Source organism: Setaria italica, chromosome IV, assembly GCF_000263155.2.
Source record: "Setaria italica strain Yugu1 chromosome IV, Setaria_italica_v2.0, whole genome shotgun sequence".
In the NCBI taxonomy this organism is placed as follows: domain Eukaryota; kingdom Viridiplantae; phylum Streptophyta; class Magnoliopsida; order Poales; family Poaceae; genus Setaria; species Setaria italica.
Window position 1 is genome coordinate 2583853 of NC_028453.1, and position 18918 is coordinate 2602770.

General features: G+C 46.9%; 3 protein-coding genes across 6 annotated transcripts; all 3 read left to right on the plus strand.

The window, feature by feature from the left end:
- Positions 1-5969: 5969 nt before the first annotated feature.
- On the plus strand, positions 5970-8378 carry LOC101779057 (phosphopantothenoylcysteine decarboxylase). Of its 3 annotated transcripts, none has more exons than XM_004964517.3 (3): positions 5970-6335; positions 7236-7596; positions 7680-8378. In XM_004964517.3, the coding sequence occupies exons 2-3, from the start codon at positions 7258-7260 to the stop codon at positions 8001-8003; spliced, it is 663 nt and encodes a 220-aa protein (XP_004964574.1). In that variant the 5' UTR covers positions 5970-6335; positions 7236-7257; the 3' UTR covers positions 8004-8378. The 3 variants fall into 3 exon arrangements, with proteins under 3 accessions (XP_004964574.1, XP_004964575.1, XP_004964577.1); XM_004964518.3 differs by having other exon boundaries at positions 5970-6308; XM_004964520.3 differs by having other exon boundaries at positions 5970-6308; positions 7244-7596.
- Positions 8379-12675: 4297 nt separating this feature from the next.
- On the plus strand, positions 12676-13988 carry LOC101780271. The gene has a single exon (XM_004964521.3). The coding sequence runs from the start codon at positions 13017-13019 to the stop codon at positions 13389-13391; it is 375 nt and encodes a 124-aa protein (XP_004964578.1). The 5' UTR covers positions 12676-13016; the 3' UTR covers positions 13392-13988.
- Positions 13989-14484: 496 nt separating this feature from the next.
- Positions 14485-18807, plus strand: LOC101780667 (polyadenylate-binding protein-interacting protein 7). 2 transcript variants are annotated; one of them, XM_004964522.3, is made up of 6 exons: positions 14485-14812; positions 15962-16762; positions 16835-17222; positions 17701-17771; positions 17987-18111; positions 18314-18807. In XM_004964522.3, exons 2-6 carry the CDS (start codon positions 16031-16033, stop codon positions 18591-18593), a joined length of 1596 nt encoding a protein of 531 aa, XP_004964579.1. In that variant the 5' UTR covers positions 14485-14812; positions 15962-16030; the 3' UTR covers positions 18594-18807. The 2 variants fall into 2 exon arrangements, with proteins under 2 accessions (XP_004964579.1, XP_004964580.1); XM_004964523.4 differs by having other exon boundaries at positions 14499-15014.
- Positions 18808-18918: the final 111 nt, after the last annotated feature.

An 18918-nucleotide genomic window follows, 5' to 3' on the forward strand; every position in this document is an offset into this window, starting at 1 on the left:
GGCCGCCAACCACCTCGATGAGGTCCGCCCCTAGATGCTGCAGGTGTCGCAAGGTGATGCCGTCACCGTAAACTCCGTGCTCCAGCTCCACCGCATCGTCACCGACCCGTTCGCGTCTGCCAACGACACCCGGGCGCCCATCGACGTCGTCCTCGATTGCGTGTCATCCATGCGCCCCAGGGTGTTTGTGGTTCACGAAGGCGCTCTTCTACTACTCGGTGGTGTTCGACTTCCTGGACGCAGCGAGCAGCGACGCGGGAGACGTCGCGGGCGAGGCGTACCTGGAGCGGGAGATCTGCGATATCATGTGCAGTGAAGGCGCGATGCGCAGGGAGTGGCACGAGCTGCTGCGGCGGTGGCGGGACAGGCTGGGGCTTGCTGGGCTGGCTGGCGTGCTGCTGGGGGCCAACGCGTTGCGGCAGGTGAGAATGCTGGTGGAGCTCTTCTTCGGGGAGGGCCACTACGTGGAGGGGGCCAACGGGTGCGTGATGCTGGGGGTGGCATGAGTGGCCGCTCTTCTCGGTGTCCGCATGGCGGGCGGAGGATAACAATCAGTGATAACAACGCGGACGGTAGTAGCGGTAGCGAGGAGAGCAATATCAGCTGTGACAGCTAGCTAGGACATGGCAGCTATTGTAAATTGGTAAGAAATAGTGCGGACGAGCCCGTGTGGTGTGGAGCAGAGGAGAGAGAAGGGGGAGGAGAGGAGGGAGAAGGGTGGTGAGGTCCATAGGGGCAAAATCATCTTTTTCAGAGGGCATTTAACGGTTCCTGATGAAAAATCCAACAATGTCGTATAAGGAACGAAAGTTGAACTCGGTGTCAAATAGGGAACTCAAATTTTTTTAAAGCCAATAAAGGAACTAGTAGTTTTTCTGGTGTCAAATAGAGAATTGTCTTCTAAAGGTAGGTTTTTTTCGTAACGCAGCAGATTAGCGTAACTCAGGTTTACTCCCACCAAAGCCAAATTTGCTAGGACTGCAGGTGTAATCGTATGCATATTACCCCTACCGTATTTGTTTTTATTCTCTTTTTAGTCGGACTACTCCCTCCGTAAAAAAGTCATTTTAGAATTGTCCAAGAGTATAGAAAAAATACATATATTTATGGTATGAAATAAGTGTCATTAGATTTATCATGAGATATTTTTTTATAATGTACCTATTTGATACCATAAACATTGATAATTTTTCTATAAATTTGATCAAAGTTGAGAAAGTTTGACTTAAGACAAACTTAGAATAACTTATTTTTTGGGACGAAGGGAATAGAAGATAATTGTTGAATACTTATACGAATGCAGATAGTCTTGGCCACGAATACGAATAAATGCATATCAAATACGGGACAAATCAAATGGTCACGAATATTTACTTGGATGTTGTGTAAAAACAACATCCATATACATCACATTTGTCGTAACTGCTCACCTGCTACATGAGAGATGAGTTCTTACATTTGCATCATTTAAGCTTATGTAGCATGTGACATCCAATGTGCCAACTAGACATGAGATCATCAATTTTTTTCCTAAAACAATGCGATCGCACGTCCAATTGGCATATTGAACCGTCGTGGAGGTGGAGTTGGGACCTCGGGGATGATGAGGAGATGAGAAGGACATGGATAAATGACTTTGAGGAGGCATCCAATATTCATCGTTTTCTTAGCATGCGGGCTTACGAGGAGTTTTTATTTTTCGGTTGGAATGGTCCAACTCCAATGCAAGTGTAAAATTAGTAGCCTCACAAGTCATCCAAACAACTTTTTTAAGTTTGAATTGTAAAAATATTCGGTAAAATATTTTAACTAAAAATGCACATGAAGTAATTGGTTATAAACTTTTAAACAGCTTACCTAAATTTAGAAGGAAAAACACATATTCTATAGGATAAAATGCTATGAGGTATCCAATATGTTACCTCACCTATATGAAACTTTTGCAGTTTATACTCATATAGTCATATAAGAAATAACACCGTGTCGCTTAGTTATTATACTAGCTACTACTTTCTCCGTTTCAAATTGTTAATTATTTTAGCTTTTCTAAATTTATAATTTTTACTATATATTTAAATATAATACATAGAAAAAACTATACATATAAAAATACCAAAATGATCTACAATTTTAGCGAAATAGCAAAAAATTTGAACTGCGCCTGCACTAAGCTGACAATGCACTGTCACATCCCGATCTAATCGCCAAAGTCCCTACTACCTATACACTATTCCATATTGTCAAGGGGTCGTGCTTGCTTTTCCGACTCTTCGCATATTTGGCTGATGGCAAGCTCCAGCAGGCCATTGACCGGGCTTTATTTTTCGAAACCAACTTGACCAACCCTCATCATCTTGTGCATACTTAACGCATTGACGACGGAGCATCAGATCAATGAAGAGAGAAATTCTTCAGATTATTATATGTTCCGTCTGACAAATCATGATGAAGATTGCAATTAGTTTAAATAATTATGCGATTGTATTTTAGCCTCTTCTCGTGCATTATCTTGCGGAGTTTATCTCTGAACAATAAAAGAAGGGTTTATCTTGGAAGGCGTCGTCATTCGTCCAACCCCCAGACCCTTCCAATCATATGCAGACATACGCAGTCGAGTTCTTAAAACCTCTCTGCACTTACTCTCTCATACAATAACTCCATGACCTAAGCTCGTTGATCGATTGCATGACATCTCCTTCCACATTGGCTTGACGAATCAAACCACCTTGCCCTTTGTTTTGGACGAACGGAACCATCTGCTGCTGCGCCCGTCGTCATAGAATACCTGCACCCATGATAAACTTTTGCGACCCTTTAGCACCCCATTGGACACTGCCCTTCCAATGAAAGAAACGTCTCGTCTTGGAAAATTAAACAGCAATATCGTCGTAAACTAACCATCTTTTATATAGTTCGAGTATTGAACTGAGACAGTTTGCACTCACCTGCAGTACAGGAATACTATAACTAAACGCATACCTGCAAGCAAAGCTAGCCAGCTTATATGACGCCGAAAGCACCTCACACGTAGCTTCTTCCAACGGCATCCAACAAGATCGAGGCAGGAGCGAACCAGAGATCAATCTTCATATAGTTCGATCTGCTAGCTAGACGTATATCGAGGCAGCAAGGAGATCAGACCAGCCATGCAGTTCCGCCTGGCGTCGTCGCGGCGGAGGGCGGCGCCGCCGGGTGCGCAGGCGACGAGCGGCGGCCGGAGGAAGAGGATGGCGGTGGTGAGGCTCGGTGGCGGCGGTGATGGCAGAGGGAGGAAGAGGAGGCTCTTCGGCGTGCTGCGGCTACGGCTGCGGCTGAGGTGGCCGTGGCTCGCGGCGGCGTACCGGCGCGCGCTGCGGCGGCTGAGGGCCAGCTACGAGCACGCCCTGCGCGAGCTCGTCGAGGGCACCGCGCTCGTGGGCGCGCTTCACAAGCCCGCCGGCGTCGACTGCGCCCAAGCCGCTTCCTTCGGGCCCATGGCCACCGTTGGGTTCTGATGAACTCCGATGGACCTGTGGTGATCGTGCGCGGCGTTGAATCTTGAACCGCTGTGGTACTTGCTTTTTATATGTGGACAAATATGTGGTGCAGGTATTTGTTGAGGCCACCTTGTGTACGAATGTGCATGTACATAAACACGTTTAACTACGTTTGAATTTGTGAATTTAATTTTCTTCATTTCTCGGATTCATGACTATATCTTTCCTCTCCCTTTCGATGAACACTTTCCCTCTTAATTGTACTAACGTAAAACAGCTGATGAGGGTGTTCATTTTCAACTTTCTTTCTCTAGCTTTTGTGTGGCTCGTTTTTTCTAGAAAGACTGAGACTAGCTTATTCGAAGTCTCAGCGCAAAATCTAAACTTCGTGTGTTTTCCCTTTGTTGTTTTGGTTTCTTATTATCCCTAAGTCGAAAATTTTGAAGCCAGTTAAACAACCAATTCATAACAATCATATTAACCGATTGTCCAGTGTTTTTGGCTGCCAGCCTGCCACTACACTTCACTCCTGAAAATTTGAGGTCCAATTCTATTTCCCCAACTCCAAGCTACCAAATACATAGCCCCCCCCCCCCAAAAAAAAAAATGTTCATAGAAGTAAGGTATTAATAAAAGAAACTAATTATAAACATGAGCCATGTTTGAATTTATGGACTTGGCCTATTAATAAATATGTAAATTCCTAAATAAATCTCAAAATCCCATGTATAATAAGAGGATCGGTAGGAGTGGTGGAATTTTTAGTCCCACTGTTGGATGAACTTGTAAGGTTCTCTCCACCGGATGAAGTTAGGGCGGTCCCAACCCTCCAACTAGGATGGTTTTCATAGCATTAATTGTTTTTTCACGTATGACTTTTAGCTTATGTGGCACTATATTAAATGAGAGAGAGAATGGAAAGAGCAAGAAACTGGGTCTCATGCAAGATCCGGTGTCAACATGAGAACCTATGCATAGGACATTACCAAATTTTGCATTGGGAGAAGATGGTGTCTTCGTAATTGACGAGGAATAAGTATGATTGGTTGAGAGGAGAGATGGTGAATTTATTAAGGAGCCATACTAAGAAATCAGGGTTGTAGAGTGTAATGTCTAAAGTGATGTTTTGCTTACGTGGCAGTATAGACACTACCTATCAACATCATGGGTTGGAACTGCCCTTATAGTGCGAGGAGAGAAAGGAAATACCACATGCAAACGCTCGCCTCGCCTCACCTCATGGGACTTGGGCTAGGGTAAAGGGTGTTGTGTTTTGTTGATGTCTTGTATGTTAGAGAATTGCATGCTATTTTTGTTTTGATTATGATTTATTATATTCAAAATTTAATGCTGTAATTATCTAATTATTTGACAAGTCTAGACACCTTTTTATAACAAAAATAATATTTTGGTTAGATTATGAGACTTGAAAATTACTATAGAAAGAAGATGGAGGAAGTAGAATCCGGTTTAGACCATGAAACTCATGCACCTTGGCAAAAAAGAGAAAAAAAACTTATTGCATCCCTTCTCTCATTTTTTTCCTTTTCAAAATCGTGGATGTTACTATGTTTAAAACCATCAAAAGGTTTATTATATAGATATTTAAAATTAAAAACTACAATATAATTTAAACTTTATTAATATATTTATATGAAGTAATATTTGTCAGAATTTATATAATCTTAAAAGCACATAAAAGGTAATCAATTGGTACTATTTCCATTCTCAAATAGTTGGACCGCTAGCTTATCCTAAATGTCATATATTTAACAGCTGAGGGGTTATCTATTTAGCTGCCCCTCAATTCTTAGTCAAAAGTAAAATGCATGGCCGATCCTTAACAGTTGAGCAGTTGAGCGATTATCTATTTAGCTGCCCCTCAATTCTTAGTCAAAAGTAAAATGCATGGCCGATCCTTAGAGTTATCTGACTGTGTCATTTAGGTTCCTAATATTTATATCTAAGTTCCTAAACTTAGGCTCGGGTGTCACTTAAAATCCCTATGCTTTCAAAATGCATATTTTACTTCCTAAAAGGGTGTTATATAGGTCCCTAAACTCTTGAAATGTAGCACATGATAAGATAAAAGTTTATACTTTCAAAGTAAGCCATTATTTTTATTGGCACATTTTCTGACTTGTTATAATGCCCTTTTAGCTTCTTCTAATATTCATCTAGGAATCTATCTTATGAACCCCTTATTTTAGTTTAATAAATGCAACCACGAGTTATTCAAATTTAAACACATTTTCAAGAATAATAGTCAAAGTGATATATGAAATAGCTAGACAAGTTTAAGTTAAGTATGAGCCATGCACTTCGATCTAGTATATGTGAATAATTTGCAAACGTACAGTAGTAGAATTTGAGTGTACCGTGGATGGAGTTGGGTTTGGCCCACGATGATGAGCTGATGAGATTCAAACTTTTTTTTTTTGATAAGATGAGATTCAAACTTGACAGAATTCAATCCTTCTCCGTCGACAACCTTTTGCAGAGCTCACCCCTTTTCTTCAGCCGGCTCCACTCCGCACTCGATCCTGTCCACGCACGCGGCAACGCCGTCGAGGCGAGCAGCGACTCTGCTTTCGCTCGGCGAGGCCAGCAGCAGCTACCGCGGCCCTCGCGTCGGGGAGCATCTCCGGCGGCCTGCGCCTCGAAGCGAGCAGCGGGGGATCCGGCGGCGCCCACGCGTGCGAGGCGAGCCAAACCCCAGACCTAGACCGGGGCACAGACGGCCACCAGCCGACGAGGCCTCCCGCCGGCGCCACTCCTCCGTAAACCGCCGCTGCGCTGCCGCGGTGCTGCCCACCACCGGAGATCCATCAGGTCGAGGGCTGATTCTCCTTTTTGTTGGTCAGTAATCCTCCCTTCCTGCAGTGAATCCCCTTGTCCCAAATCAAATCCAAGCCTGCTCCTTCTGTTCGGTTAGTAGTGGATCTATGTGCTACGTGGTGCCCCTACTTGCTGCTGCCGAATTAGGGTTTGGATGCGGTTTATTTCCAAGGATTGAACCCTCATGCCCATAGATTTTGTCCGCCCCTGTGTTGAGCCTAATTTATTCCTTCGAATAAAAGGGGGCCGTTTCATAGTTCGATGTCCCAATGCTTGTAGGGAGTTTACGAAACTGCTAGATTTATCTATTAATTACGATCATGTTGTGGGATACTCAGACCTCTACCGATTGGGCAGCTCATATTGAAGTAGAAGTTTAGTTGGGTTAGACTCACTTGGGCTATTTAGGGACAGAAACCAACGGACTTCACTTTTGTTTTTTTTTTCATCTCACTGGTTTATTATTAACAGATTCACTTGTTCATACCTTGTGGCCTTGATAAAGAAAGTACTGTGTGCGTATCAAGTTGTTGCAGCAGTCAGAATTTCACATTATAATAAATCTTCACTGAACTCTGCACAACCATCACATCGTCTACTTTTGTCAAACTGTAAATTTGTGCCTGGTGTAAAGAAAAGCACTTTTGTTGAAATTTAGAGCACTCTGATTTTCCATAGCAACATTAACAGAGTTAAGAGTTTGTAATGCAAATATACTCCCTTTGCGATGCAAAGATAAAATTATACTCCCTTTGCGATGCAAAGATAAAATTATACTCCCTTTGCAATGCAAAGATATAATTCATGGCCACAAGGAGTGATGCACAATGTCTTTTCTTTCTTATTTGAAACATACTCCAGACCTTGCATAATTAATTCTGTACCTGCACAAATCATCTGAATTACTGTAATCCTGTGTAGTTGAGCAGTTCAAGCAGAGCTGATGGCTACATCAGAGCCAGTACAAGAAAGTTTGATGCTGGACTACCCACAACCTAGTAAGCCTCGGGTCCTTCTTGCTGCTTCAGGAAGTGTAGCTGCTATAAAATTTGAGAGCCTTTGTCGTAGTTTCTCTGAGTGGGCGGATGTCCGAGCCGTGGCCACCAAATCATCTTTGCACTTTGTTGATAGATCATCTCTACCTAGTGACATTGTCCTTTACACTGATGATGATGAATGGTCTACCTGGAAGAAGATAGGAGATGAAGTTTTACACATCGAGCTGCGGAAATGGGCTGATATATTGGTGATTGCACCATTATCAGCAAATACCCTGGCTAAGGTATCTTTTTTTTCTTCTTTGTGTAGATAGCAAATTGGCAGTTTCATTGCATACGAAAAGTGATGCTAAATTGTTCTGTACAGATTGCCAGTGGGCTATGTGACAACCTCTTGACATGCATAGTGAGAGCATGGGACTACAGCAAACCACTCTTTGTGGCCCCAGCTATGAACACATTAATGTGGAACAACCCATTCACAGAGCGTCATCTTCAGACGATCAACCAACTGGGCATAATCTTGATCCCCCCAGTTACCAAAAGGTTGGCTTGTGGCGATTACGGAAATGGTGCAATGGCTGAAACCTCGCAGATCTATACTTCTGTGAGGCTTGCATGCAAAACACAACCCCATGATTCAAGCAGTTCAGTTGTGATTCCTGTCAGTAACAATCAGCCGTCTAGCTGATTCAGCTATCAACCTCACCAACTGTTAAGCTTAGGAATTTCTTTTCTCTGCAGTGTGCATCTTGATGTTAGAATTGAAGAGCATTAGATATTAATCGGCAATGTTTGTACCAACCAGAGTTGTAGTGTTGTACCTTTGGATCAAAGTACTTGTGATCTTTGCATCTGGTAGATTGTTCAGATTGGGCAGAAGCTGTTGTTACAGCCATAACTTCCTCCCTACTTAGTAGTTAGTAATGATAGTGTTGATGAGTCTGTTCAGTTTATGTTGTTTGTGAAAATACTCTTTACGCAGCCGTATCAAATGCTGCAAACTTTCCTATCATCTTTCATGTCCTGCTGCAAACACTGGAAATTTGGAATGATTGTCTGACCATATGAGTGCTTCCTAGTTCCTACTGGATCTGCCATTGATGTGCTGTTTTCGCTTCTTTTTTCTCAAATTCTTGCCTATCAGTATGTATATCTCAAATTACCTGGTGTCGCTGTCTCATACTTGGACAGCATCGATGTATATCTGTTCAATTAATTCTGGTCCTAGGGGCATGTTGATAATATTTTCATGGAGCCGCACATCTGCAAGCTCATGATTGTGCATGCGAGCCACATAAGCAGCTGCACAGATAGACATGACGGTCTACCTGTGGCTTTCTTTGCACCCATGTTTTTTTTTTTTGAAAGATTATTTGCACCCATGTTTTTTTTTTGAAAGACTATTTGCACCCATGTTTTCATGTCCAGCGACTTGTGGATCACTTGAAGCAGGTATGAGACATGTGCATTGGCATTTGGCAGGTGCAGGAGCAAAGTGAGAATGACATGGACAAGCAAAGGCCAGAAGAACCAGGAACTGGTGGCCAACAAAAGATAACGCAACTCGCCGAGCTCCTGTGAGGAGATAAGCATCAGGGGTGGACGATGGCAACAACCAGGGTCTTGGTCGGCAGTTGGGTCGTCGTCTCGTCTCTCCAGCTCACTCTAGCAACGAAGGGACGTTTTGATCTGAAAACGAAAAATATAACTGTCGGTCATTTTGGATAAGTACGTCCATTTTACCACATAGAATTCAGAAATGCGTGACAATCAAAATTCATGCTCGCTACAACTTTAAACAGAAGAGCCAATGTCAGGTACGCAATACAGTGACCTGACCACAGATGTCTGCTGCAATTGAACTGCACCTGGCACCTTGGGTCCAATTCTAACAGATAATTTTGGAATAAAGTACGGGTAAAAAGAAAAAGGAAAACGGCCACGGGGTAAAAGTATAAGAAAAAAATCGTCGCGCTTTTCGCTTTAGGATGGCGAAGGCGCGCGACGTGGGCGTTTCCGTCGCCTCAGAATAATCAAGATGGCAGATTGGAATAACGGAAGTTGTTTGCTAAAATCGCCGTCATATCACCGTTTCTCTTTCGTAGCTAGCGAAAATGAGTCGGGTTTTTATTGCACGTACATGTGCGCTATTTGTTTCAAGAGAATTCGATTAAGACGTGCAAAACAAAATTGACTGGTTTTTAATGAACATACTATCAGCCCAATAAACTCAGATATTGTTCTAGCCACAGGCGCACAGCTACAAAATCACGACTAGAACTCAAAACCGATTTGGGTTTGGAGATGCTAGAATCACAGGCCAGGCACTGAGCATTCGTTCAAAGGAATTCTGGCCCTGAATTTGTTTCATCCCTCCGATCCACCAGTCCGAATTGCGACTGTGATCCTGGAAGGATTGGGAAATATCAACGGTGACGAAACGGAAGTGTGAACCAGGCCAATGGGCAGCATGTGTAGTCCACGTCGTCGTCCTTGTGAAGAGTTGTAGCCTACGAGCCGGTACATTGAAGCCGACAGGAACAGGCACACGGTGCCGTCGTCAACGTAGCGTGCTGGTACTGTACCGTCGTACCAGCTGCTCTCGTCGTGCGCCGGTCGTTGCAGCACCTGTCACGCTATTAACCACTGTATCCGCTATGGGCCATCCCCGGGAGATTTACCCCCCACGAGCCCCGTCGCCCTCGCCCCCACGACGTTTCACCGTCAGTGTCCGTCGCAGCGTCGTCGTCACCCTCGTGTCCGGCCCGCACCCGGGGGCAGCCAGCCAGCAGCGAGACGCACGGCGCCGTGCGGCGCTGCCGGCTCGCCGGCGCGGGGCCGGGCCGGCGCCCTTGCGGCAGCACGGATCAGGACGGGCCAGACGCCGGACGCCGGACGCGACCTCTCCTCCGGCTCCGCCGCGCCGTGTCGCCCGGCTAGTCGGCACGTTCGTCCGGGTGCCGGCCGTGTCCGTTTCGTGCCTACGCTTCCACGGCACGCCTGCTCGCCTTTTTCCCGGCGCGCCGTCGTCTACGCGACGTGTGGGCGGTGCCATCCATCCTAGACGGCCACGGATCGCTTTCGCAGGCAGCTACAGATCCATGGCGCTTAGCCAGCACGAATCCGGCAGGAGATCGCAGCATCGATCGGGCGATGATGCCACATGGACAATTCGACATCGGCGTCGCTCATGTACCCACGTGAGCCTCGCTTTTGTCCCGTTGCGGCGCCTGCTTCCAAATGCACAGTGGCTCACGGCCTGCCTACAGTGTACGCGCTGGTGCAGTCCCTTGATCGGACGACGGCTGTCGCTTCCTACAGTACACTCAGGCAGTACTGCAAGCCCATGTACTCTCCCTGGCCTCATCTTCAACACCAATCGCTGCGCTCGATTTCCATCACGTTTGCTCAATTTTCCTTCCCACAGATGTGTTTGTGACGGTCATGTCGGCTTAACCTCCCATGATTATGTTTTCTTTCTGGAACTGGAAATGCCTGAAACAGTGAAACTTGACGCCGTGATTATGCATGCCTAGAGCTCACATGATGAACCGTATCTGCTGTCATCGTACGCCCGTCACATGTGTTGTGTTGTGTACCGTGATCATGGGCGTACGAGACGATCTGCGTCACATGATCCAGCCAAAGCATCTTTTCTCCCGGTGTAGGGTGATGACCACAAGGCCCACAAAATGGCTGAAACCTTTCTTTTTTTTTGTTTGACGTGGGAATGCCTGATACATCACAGGTGTACAGGGTGCTGATCAGTGATAGCAGATGGTGAAACTCCTTTTTTTTTTCTTTACGTGCTGTCCAGAATGCGTATTGTACTTGGAGATGTCCGAGAGGCAGAGGCTCTTACGAAAATAAAGTCGATTTGTCTTTTTTAACAGAGCACGATCTGGAAGCTACTAGCGAACTGAGATTCGAGTCCTCGACTCAATCATTGGTTAATCATTGGTGCTCGCATTTTTTAGATTTATTTTAAAATTTAATCGGTTTTGTTCTTTCAGTGGTAGGCGACTTGCCCGTCGACAGCAAGGCGTCAGTGATGCCTTCGTCAATTTTGAGAATTTGCCGGCTCAATCTTTTCGGAGGTTCTCATAGGAGTAGAGCTGCGTACGTCTGTTCGTAGGGGCGAGTGCGCGTGCGTGTATGTGAGCGTCCTGCGTCCGTACCGTGTGATTCAAAAAAAATCTAGAAGTCACTGGTTCACTCTAACGAAATACTCCCAAAAGTAAAAGAAAAGGAGCAATGCAAGAAAATGACGACGTTTCACTTTCGTTTGAATTCTCCGAGAGTAAAAAAAAACGAGTAATTCTCTATATACTAGGATTACGACGGAAGGCACCAACCCAAAGACAAAACAGCAGGGGCGACAGAACTGTTCTCCTCGTATTTTAATAAAAAAATTTGATTGAAAAAGGCACGAAAGCTACAAGAAAATGGCGAGCGGTGAAATGGCTGAAATCTTTTCTTTTCTTTTGAGAAGTGGGAATGCCTGAAACATCACAGGTGTGCACTGTGCAGGGTGCTGCTGATCGCAGATGGTGAAAGTGAAACTCCTCTTTACGTGCTGGCAAGAATGCGTATTGTACTTGGAGATGTCCGAGAGGCTCTTACGAAAATAAAGCCGATTTTGCTTTGTAAAGCATGATCTAGAAGTCACTAGTTCACTCCGACAAAATACTCCCAAAAGTAAAAGAAAAAAGAGCAATGCGCAAGAAAATGACGACGTTTCACTTTCTTTTGAATTATCCGAGAGTAAAAGAAAATCGAGTAATTCTCCGTATACTAGGATTACGACGGGAGGCACCAACCCAAGACAAAAACAGCAGGGGGCGACAAAACTGTTTTCCTCGTTTTTTTATATAAAAAAATTGATTGAAAAAGGCACGAAAGCAACAAGGAAATGGCGAGCAGGGGCCCAGCGACAGCGACGGCCCAGCCGAACCTGCACCGAATCCACCCAACCGGAGAGCGGAGAGCGGGAGAGGCCGAGTGGTGGCGCGGCGGCCGCCGCTCCCCTCCACTCGCTTCCGCGCGGGGCCCGCCGTCGCCAGCTGTCACGGTCCACACAATGAAAAGGGCGGGCGCGCCTTCCAGCTCGGCGCCGTGACGTGGACGGCCCTTCGCGGCCCCCGCCGCCCTCCTCTGCAGACCGCGACCTGCACGGGGGGTGCAGGAACCCACGCCTGCTGACCAGTGGGGTCCGGGCGCCAAGTGGCCCGGCGTGTCGCTGGGCGCTGGCTGCGGGTGGGGGCGGGGTCGACGGCGGCGTTGCTCTCGCGCGGGGGCCCGAGGCTGCCACGGCGTCTACGGATAAATACACCTGGATGGAATGGATGGAGAGACCACAGGTTGTAGGAGCAGGAGATTGCGCGGCCGGGGAAGGAGGAGAAGGTTGCAGCGGCGGCGAGCGGCGTGCAAGCCGAGGAGGAGGGAGAGAGGGAGAGGGAGACGTCACCTGCGATGACACCGGCCTCATCCGCCGCCGAAACCGTCGTCATCGTCGCAAGCGTCCCGAGCGAGCAGAGCACCCACCGCGCCGCGGCGCCGTCCGTCCCGTCGTCCTACGCCGTCTGGGAGAAGGAGCGGTAAGCAACAGAGCTGTACGCGTGGCCGCGTGCTGTCTCAGAGGAAGCTGCTGCTGCAAGGGAAGGAGATCAAGGATTCGAGAGAAAGAAACGACGACGGTGGCATGGAGGTGGAGAAGGCCAAGTGCGAGTGCTGCGGGTTCACGGAGGAGTGCACGCCGGCGTACATCGCGGCGGTGCGGGCGGAGTACCTGGGCCGCTGGGTCTGCGGCCTCTGCGCCGAGGCGGTGGGCGACGAGATCCGCCGCGAGGCCGGGACGCTCACCACCGCCGAGGCGCTGGACCGCCACGTCGCCTTCGCGCGCGCGCCCCGCGCCCGGCCCAGGAAGGCCTCCGCCTCCGACGACCTCGTCGCGGCCGTGGCGCGGCTGCTCCGGCGCTGCCTCGACTCCCCGCCCGCGTCGCCCGCCGCGCCCGCGCCGCCGCACGGCCGGAAGGTGGCCGCGGGGCCCGGGTGCCCCGACGGAGCCGACGCCTGAAGCAAGAGCTCTCGCAGTCGCAGCAGGCTCCGCCGCCGCGCGAACTCTAGCTAAGCTACCTGCTTGCTCGGCGGCGGCGGCGGCGGCGGGCAATGATTGGGTCATTGGTTGGTTGGAGCTGGTGGTGGAATTGATTACTTGTAGCTGTACAAGAATAAAAACCATGGCGGCATGTGGGAGCAGCGCTCGTGTAGGTCGCCTTCATTCGTGATGAGGAAATAATAATTTGGTGCCGCGATCGGTTGATGATTGCTCGAGGGAGAGGAGCGAATCGGGCTCCGAATGATCATCGAGCATGAAGTTAGTTATTACGTATGTATTGCGTCTGTCTAGCTATTGTTTGTACTATCTGGAAATTATGGTGGAGGACAAGGACTGTTCCAGTAGCTCAGTATACTGCTATATACTACGTACTCAGCTAGATACTGTAGTCAGGTCGCATGAACACTGCACTGGGCTACCGGGGTTACCCTTGTGCTTGTGCTTGTGCTGGCTTTCTTGGAGGATAGATGCAGCTGTATCTATGTAAATTTAATATCTCTTGTAATTTGCTATGGCTCTATACAATAATTCATGTCTCACATCGACATTTGGTACTGTTCAGGATGAATGCTGCTAGCACGGAGCTTTGTGAGTGAAAAAAGCTTGTCCAATTTTACCACACGAGTGCCACATGGCTCAAGTAAAATGAGCAACTTTAGCTAGCTGCAATGCTGCATCATTTTTTTTGAAATAAAAATGCTGCGTACGGTTTGCTATTTTCGGTCACCCAGCTACTATGACTGCGTCCAGGACATTGGCTCAGCCAGCGCGGGAGCGACCAGCAACAGAGAGGCAACCCGGCGCACGGTACCACCCTATGGAGAGGAGGAGTTCCAGAGATTTCCCAGCTCGGCAACCGCATATTCGCAGCGCCCGCCTGCGTGCCCGTCCCAGCCCCCCGGATCCCGAGGCCGCCGCGCCCGCCCGCCACCCACCCACCGCGCCGCGCCCTTCCCCTCCACGCCACCGCGCGCCCCACAAGGCCACAATGGCCTCGCGGGCCCCACCCCCGCCGCGTCGGGTCAAACTCCACCACCCCCTCCCTCACCTCACCTCTCACGGCCTCACCCATCCATCCATCCACCCACCCACCAGCTCGCCCGCCTCCATCCGCAGCGGCCAGACCAGGCCCCCTCTCCTCCTCCCCCTCCCTCCTCCCCGTTCTCCGCCTCGGACGCGGCGCGCCCGACCGTCCGCCTCCGACTCCCCTTCCCCGTCCCCGATCCGGAGCCGACTCGACCTTGTTGAGGAGTACGACCCCGAACCGCGGCGGGAGGGAGGGGGGCGGCCTCCTTTTAGCTTCCCCCCGCCGGAGGCCAGCCGCCCCATGGGCCGGTCGCCTGCGCGCGCTACGTATCAGCTCATCGACCGGCGGAAAGGTACCACCGGTTCCTTCGCCTGCTGACCCCCAGATCTGGTGAAATTCAGCGTAGATCTGGTTCGGATCTTAGCACTGGGTTTGCTGGTCAGTAATTCGCCGGTGTCCTGTCGCGTGCGTGCGGTGAAAAAAAAGAAGGGGCCGGCGTCTTTTTTCTTTCCCGCCGCTTTAGCGTCGGCCGGAGAGCAATTAAGCGAAGCAAGGTGCACTGTTTGCTCGCTTTATTTATTATTTTTTTTGCTATTTTGGCTTCGCTTGAGTATAATTAGTGTGGTTAGAGCTGCTTCGGTTTAATTAAGCGAAGAATTGTTAGGGGAAGGTGGCTGATTTTAGAACGGCTAGCATAGCAGCTTTCCCGTTCGTTATTTCTTGTCTGCCTCGTTCGGTGGCGGCAAAAAAAAAATTCGGTCTTTTCTTGCCTCTTGTCTGCGTCGCTTGCTGTTTATGTAGATTCAGCTTCGGAAGAATACTTTTTTGAGAAGAAAAAAAAATGCAGAGTAATGAATTTGGTGGGTGCAAACTTACACCATGATGGGAAGGTGCACCTGTTAGGATGCGGTACTATGCTGCAACTTTTAGTAACGGAGGAGGCATGTATAGGAGTGACGGGCACAACTGCTTTCATTGCATCCGGGAACACACTATCAGTTTTGGGAAAGAATGCATCAATTCTTTGGTCTTTTGGGATTGTGGGAATTATTACCATTATAAGCTAAGCTATTGGTGGTGGTGGTATAACTGCCTGACACTGTGACTGGGATAATAAGGAAAGTTCCTTTTCAAGCAATAGTGTGAGGTTGCTCTTCTAACAAATTTTGACCACTTTCTGTGGCCTGATTTGATAGGGGTTTGCATTATAGGAATCAGGAGGTCTGTTGATATGCTCTGAATATTATCCTAATATAAAGAGCTACTAATAAGAGCTATGAGATGTTTTGCAATTACACCTAATCGTGTACGAATGAGTGGCTTTAGTAGAGGGTCCATGCTTAGGAATTTAATTTATAGATTAGCAAAATTCTTTTAATGTTCATTCTACTGACAAAATTACAACTGTCAATACTAGAAAAGTATATTATTCAGTATTTGTTGAAGGATTGGCAGCCCAATCATGCCTTTGCATAACTCTTCCTCTTTTATTTCTTCGCAGGGCTTGGGTAACTCTTTGTTGAAAGAATCTCTCCTGTACATGTAATATTGCATGTAATTTCTGTTAAAGATGAGTTCTCTGAATAAAGTTGTTTCAAATAGTGGAGACACGTGTTCACTGTTACCTAGTAAAGCCACATCATTAAATCCCAATGCAGCAGAATTCGTACCTTCGTTTATTAAACCATCTCTTGGAAGTAGCACAGTTCCAGATGTAACGAAGTCAGATTTTAGAGGGTCTTCTGGAAAAACAATCTTAGATAGGTCCGAGTCTTCAAAGTCTAACAACTCGGATGATGAGGCACACCAGTTTTGGCGCAAGCAGCTTCCAGATGACATTATTCCAGACTTCTCTTCTTTTGAGAAAGTTGAACAAGGGCCTGAAGAATTGTCCCTTGCTGGACTATCCTTGAATGCGCCACCCTTTTATGGGACAACTTCCAGCCGCTTCTCAAGAGAACATCAAGAGTTATCTTCTCCAGCTACCAAGGGCCTGGAACTGGAACATACTAATCTACTTTACGAAGACAATTATTTGGGGTCAAGCAACTGGGAGCAAAATTATATTGGTGATCTTCGCATTGCTAATGAGAATCAGGACCTTCATTATGGCTCTGAAAGCGCTGCAGGCTTTTCTGACAGTTTTGCTAGCGAGTATGCTGCTGCATCTGATGGCGTTGTTGACCCCTTGGAATACTTAGCATCACAGTTTCCTGGTTTTTCAGCAGAGAGCCTTGCAGAGCTATACTATGCAAATGGATGCGACTTCAACCACACCATTGATATTCTCACCCAGCTAGAGGTAATCTTCTCCTGTCTTGGTTTACATGTAAATCATCTTGCTAGTATTCTTAAGAGTCTCCTGACTTTTCAGATGCAAGTTGATCCTACCCCAAATCACGCAATGAATTTGACCCCCAGAGCACCGAACTTTAGCACAGGGGATTTCCCTGCTCTGCCAACAGCTGAAGACCAGAATGGTTTCAGTAAGGGGAACATGGATGTCCTTGGCATCTTCAATGGGCGTGGGTCGTCCACCGTATCAGGTGGACCAGGTGATTTTGTTTCAGCTGTTCGCAAACTTGCATCACAAAATTCTAGCCACTGGAAGTTTAAGAAAGGTCCTGAATACGGGAATGGTGTTTCGTCTCATTCTGTACCCAAGCAGTACAGTTCTAGCACCAAACAATCATCTGGGAACAAATTTCAAAGTGTTAGCGGTGCAAGAGTTGCTCCATGGCTTGAGACTGGTGATGCAGTGGGTAATACTCGGATATTCAAGTTATTTTTAATGCAGATTGCACACTTACTCCCTGTTTAACGGTGTTGGTAATTGTTATTGATTTTTCATAAATCTACTTATATTATGCACTTATAAATTAATAATCACCTGGAGAGAATAGATCCTAGGGGGTGTTTGGATGACTCCTGGAACACTATTGGTACAAATTTAGATCTGAATCATATATTTTTATTTTCAAACGCCCCGTCCAAATAGTCCGTATTCTCGTAAGTTAGTTATGCTTTGCAAATCACAATTTGGTGTGGAACATTGGAAGCATAATTTTTTTTCCTGAAATAAGAGCATAGGTTTGCCATAAACTTCCTATTTTGACAGTTTGACTTGGAGTTGTGGGAAAAAAGGACAAGTATATTGAATTATTCAGCATTTGATGTTCGTTTATCTACACTCTGCTCCAATTGTAAACTGATCGATTATCTTTGTATTGAATCTGCCAGCAAATATGTACTCCGAATCAAGGGGGGAAGCTCGTGATTATGCTAGGGTCAGAAATGCTTGCTTTGAGCAGGTAATTTTTTTAATTGTCGCCTTACACACAGGCCACATGCATCGATGAGCATTGTGACATGCCACATTTTTACATTTGCATTTTCCTTTGCTCATGCTATTAGTACATGCTGCTTGAGCGTGAGTAGAGTTGGCTGGCTTAAGACTATCATCCTATTTGTTACATGGATCTTTCATGTGTTTGTCAAAGTATTCACATAAAAATATACCTGACAGGCTAGACAGGCTTACTTGGTTGGCAACAAAGCTCTGGCCAAGGAACTGAGCATGAAGGGTCAGGCGTACAATGCGCAAATGAAAGCAGCTCATGAGAAAGCCAGAGAAGCTATTTATCGACAAAGGTCTCCTATCTTAGGCCTTTCACTAGATTTAGATTGAATTCCTTCTTATGCAGTTATGTTATCACACCTAATAGAGTTCCAAAGTTTAATTGTTTGGAATCATGACATTTTTTTTCTTTTTGAATCTGTGTTCCACAGTGTTCGTAATCATGACATGTTAAGGCCTAACTCAGTTGTGTCCTGAGCTTGTTAAATTGTGCAGGAATCCTGTTTCGCAACGGGGAGGTGATGGTCTGATCGATTTACATGGACTGCATGTGAGCGAAGCAATCCACACCCTAAAGGTTGAGCTTGCTGCCATGAAAAGCGCAGCGAGGGCTGCGGGGGAGAGGATGCAGGTCATGGTATGCGTCGGGACAGGCCACCACACCAAGGGCTCACGCACCGCAAGGTTGCCCATTGCAGTGGAGCAGTTCCTCCTGGACGAAGGTTTCCATTATTCGCAGCCTCAACCAGGTCTTCTCCGCGTCATGGTGTACTAACATCTCTTAGGTAAGACACCATGGAGATAGAAAGGACCACCCAAAAAAAGGAGAAAAGAGATGTATGAAAAACACAAAAAAAGCGTCGTTGGAGAACGCACTGTAATTTCCTTGTAGCTGTATATTAAAAGAGGCAGCAGGAGAATAGCCTGACAACAGAATACAGTGTAAAATTATACATAGCTTCATTCAATTCACATTCCATTCCCATATCCACGGCTGTGCGGTCGAGGTAAGTCGTATCTGACTTCTATTGCTTGGTGCTGAACACTGTGATACGTTCACTTGTGAGTTGTGATCATTTTATGCTACTGAAGTCGACAGC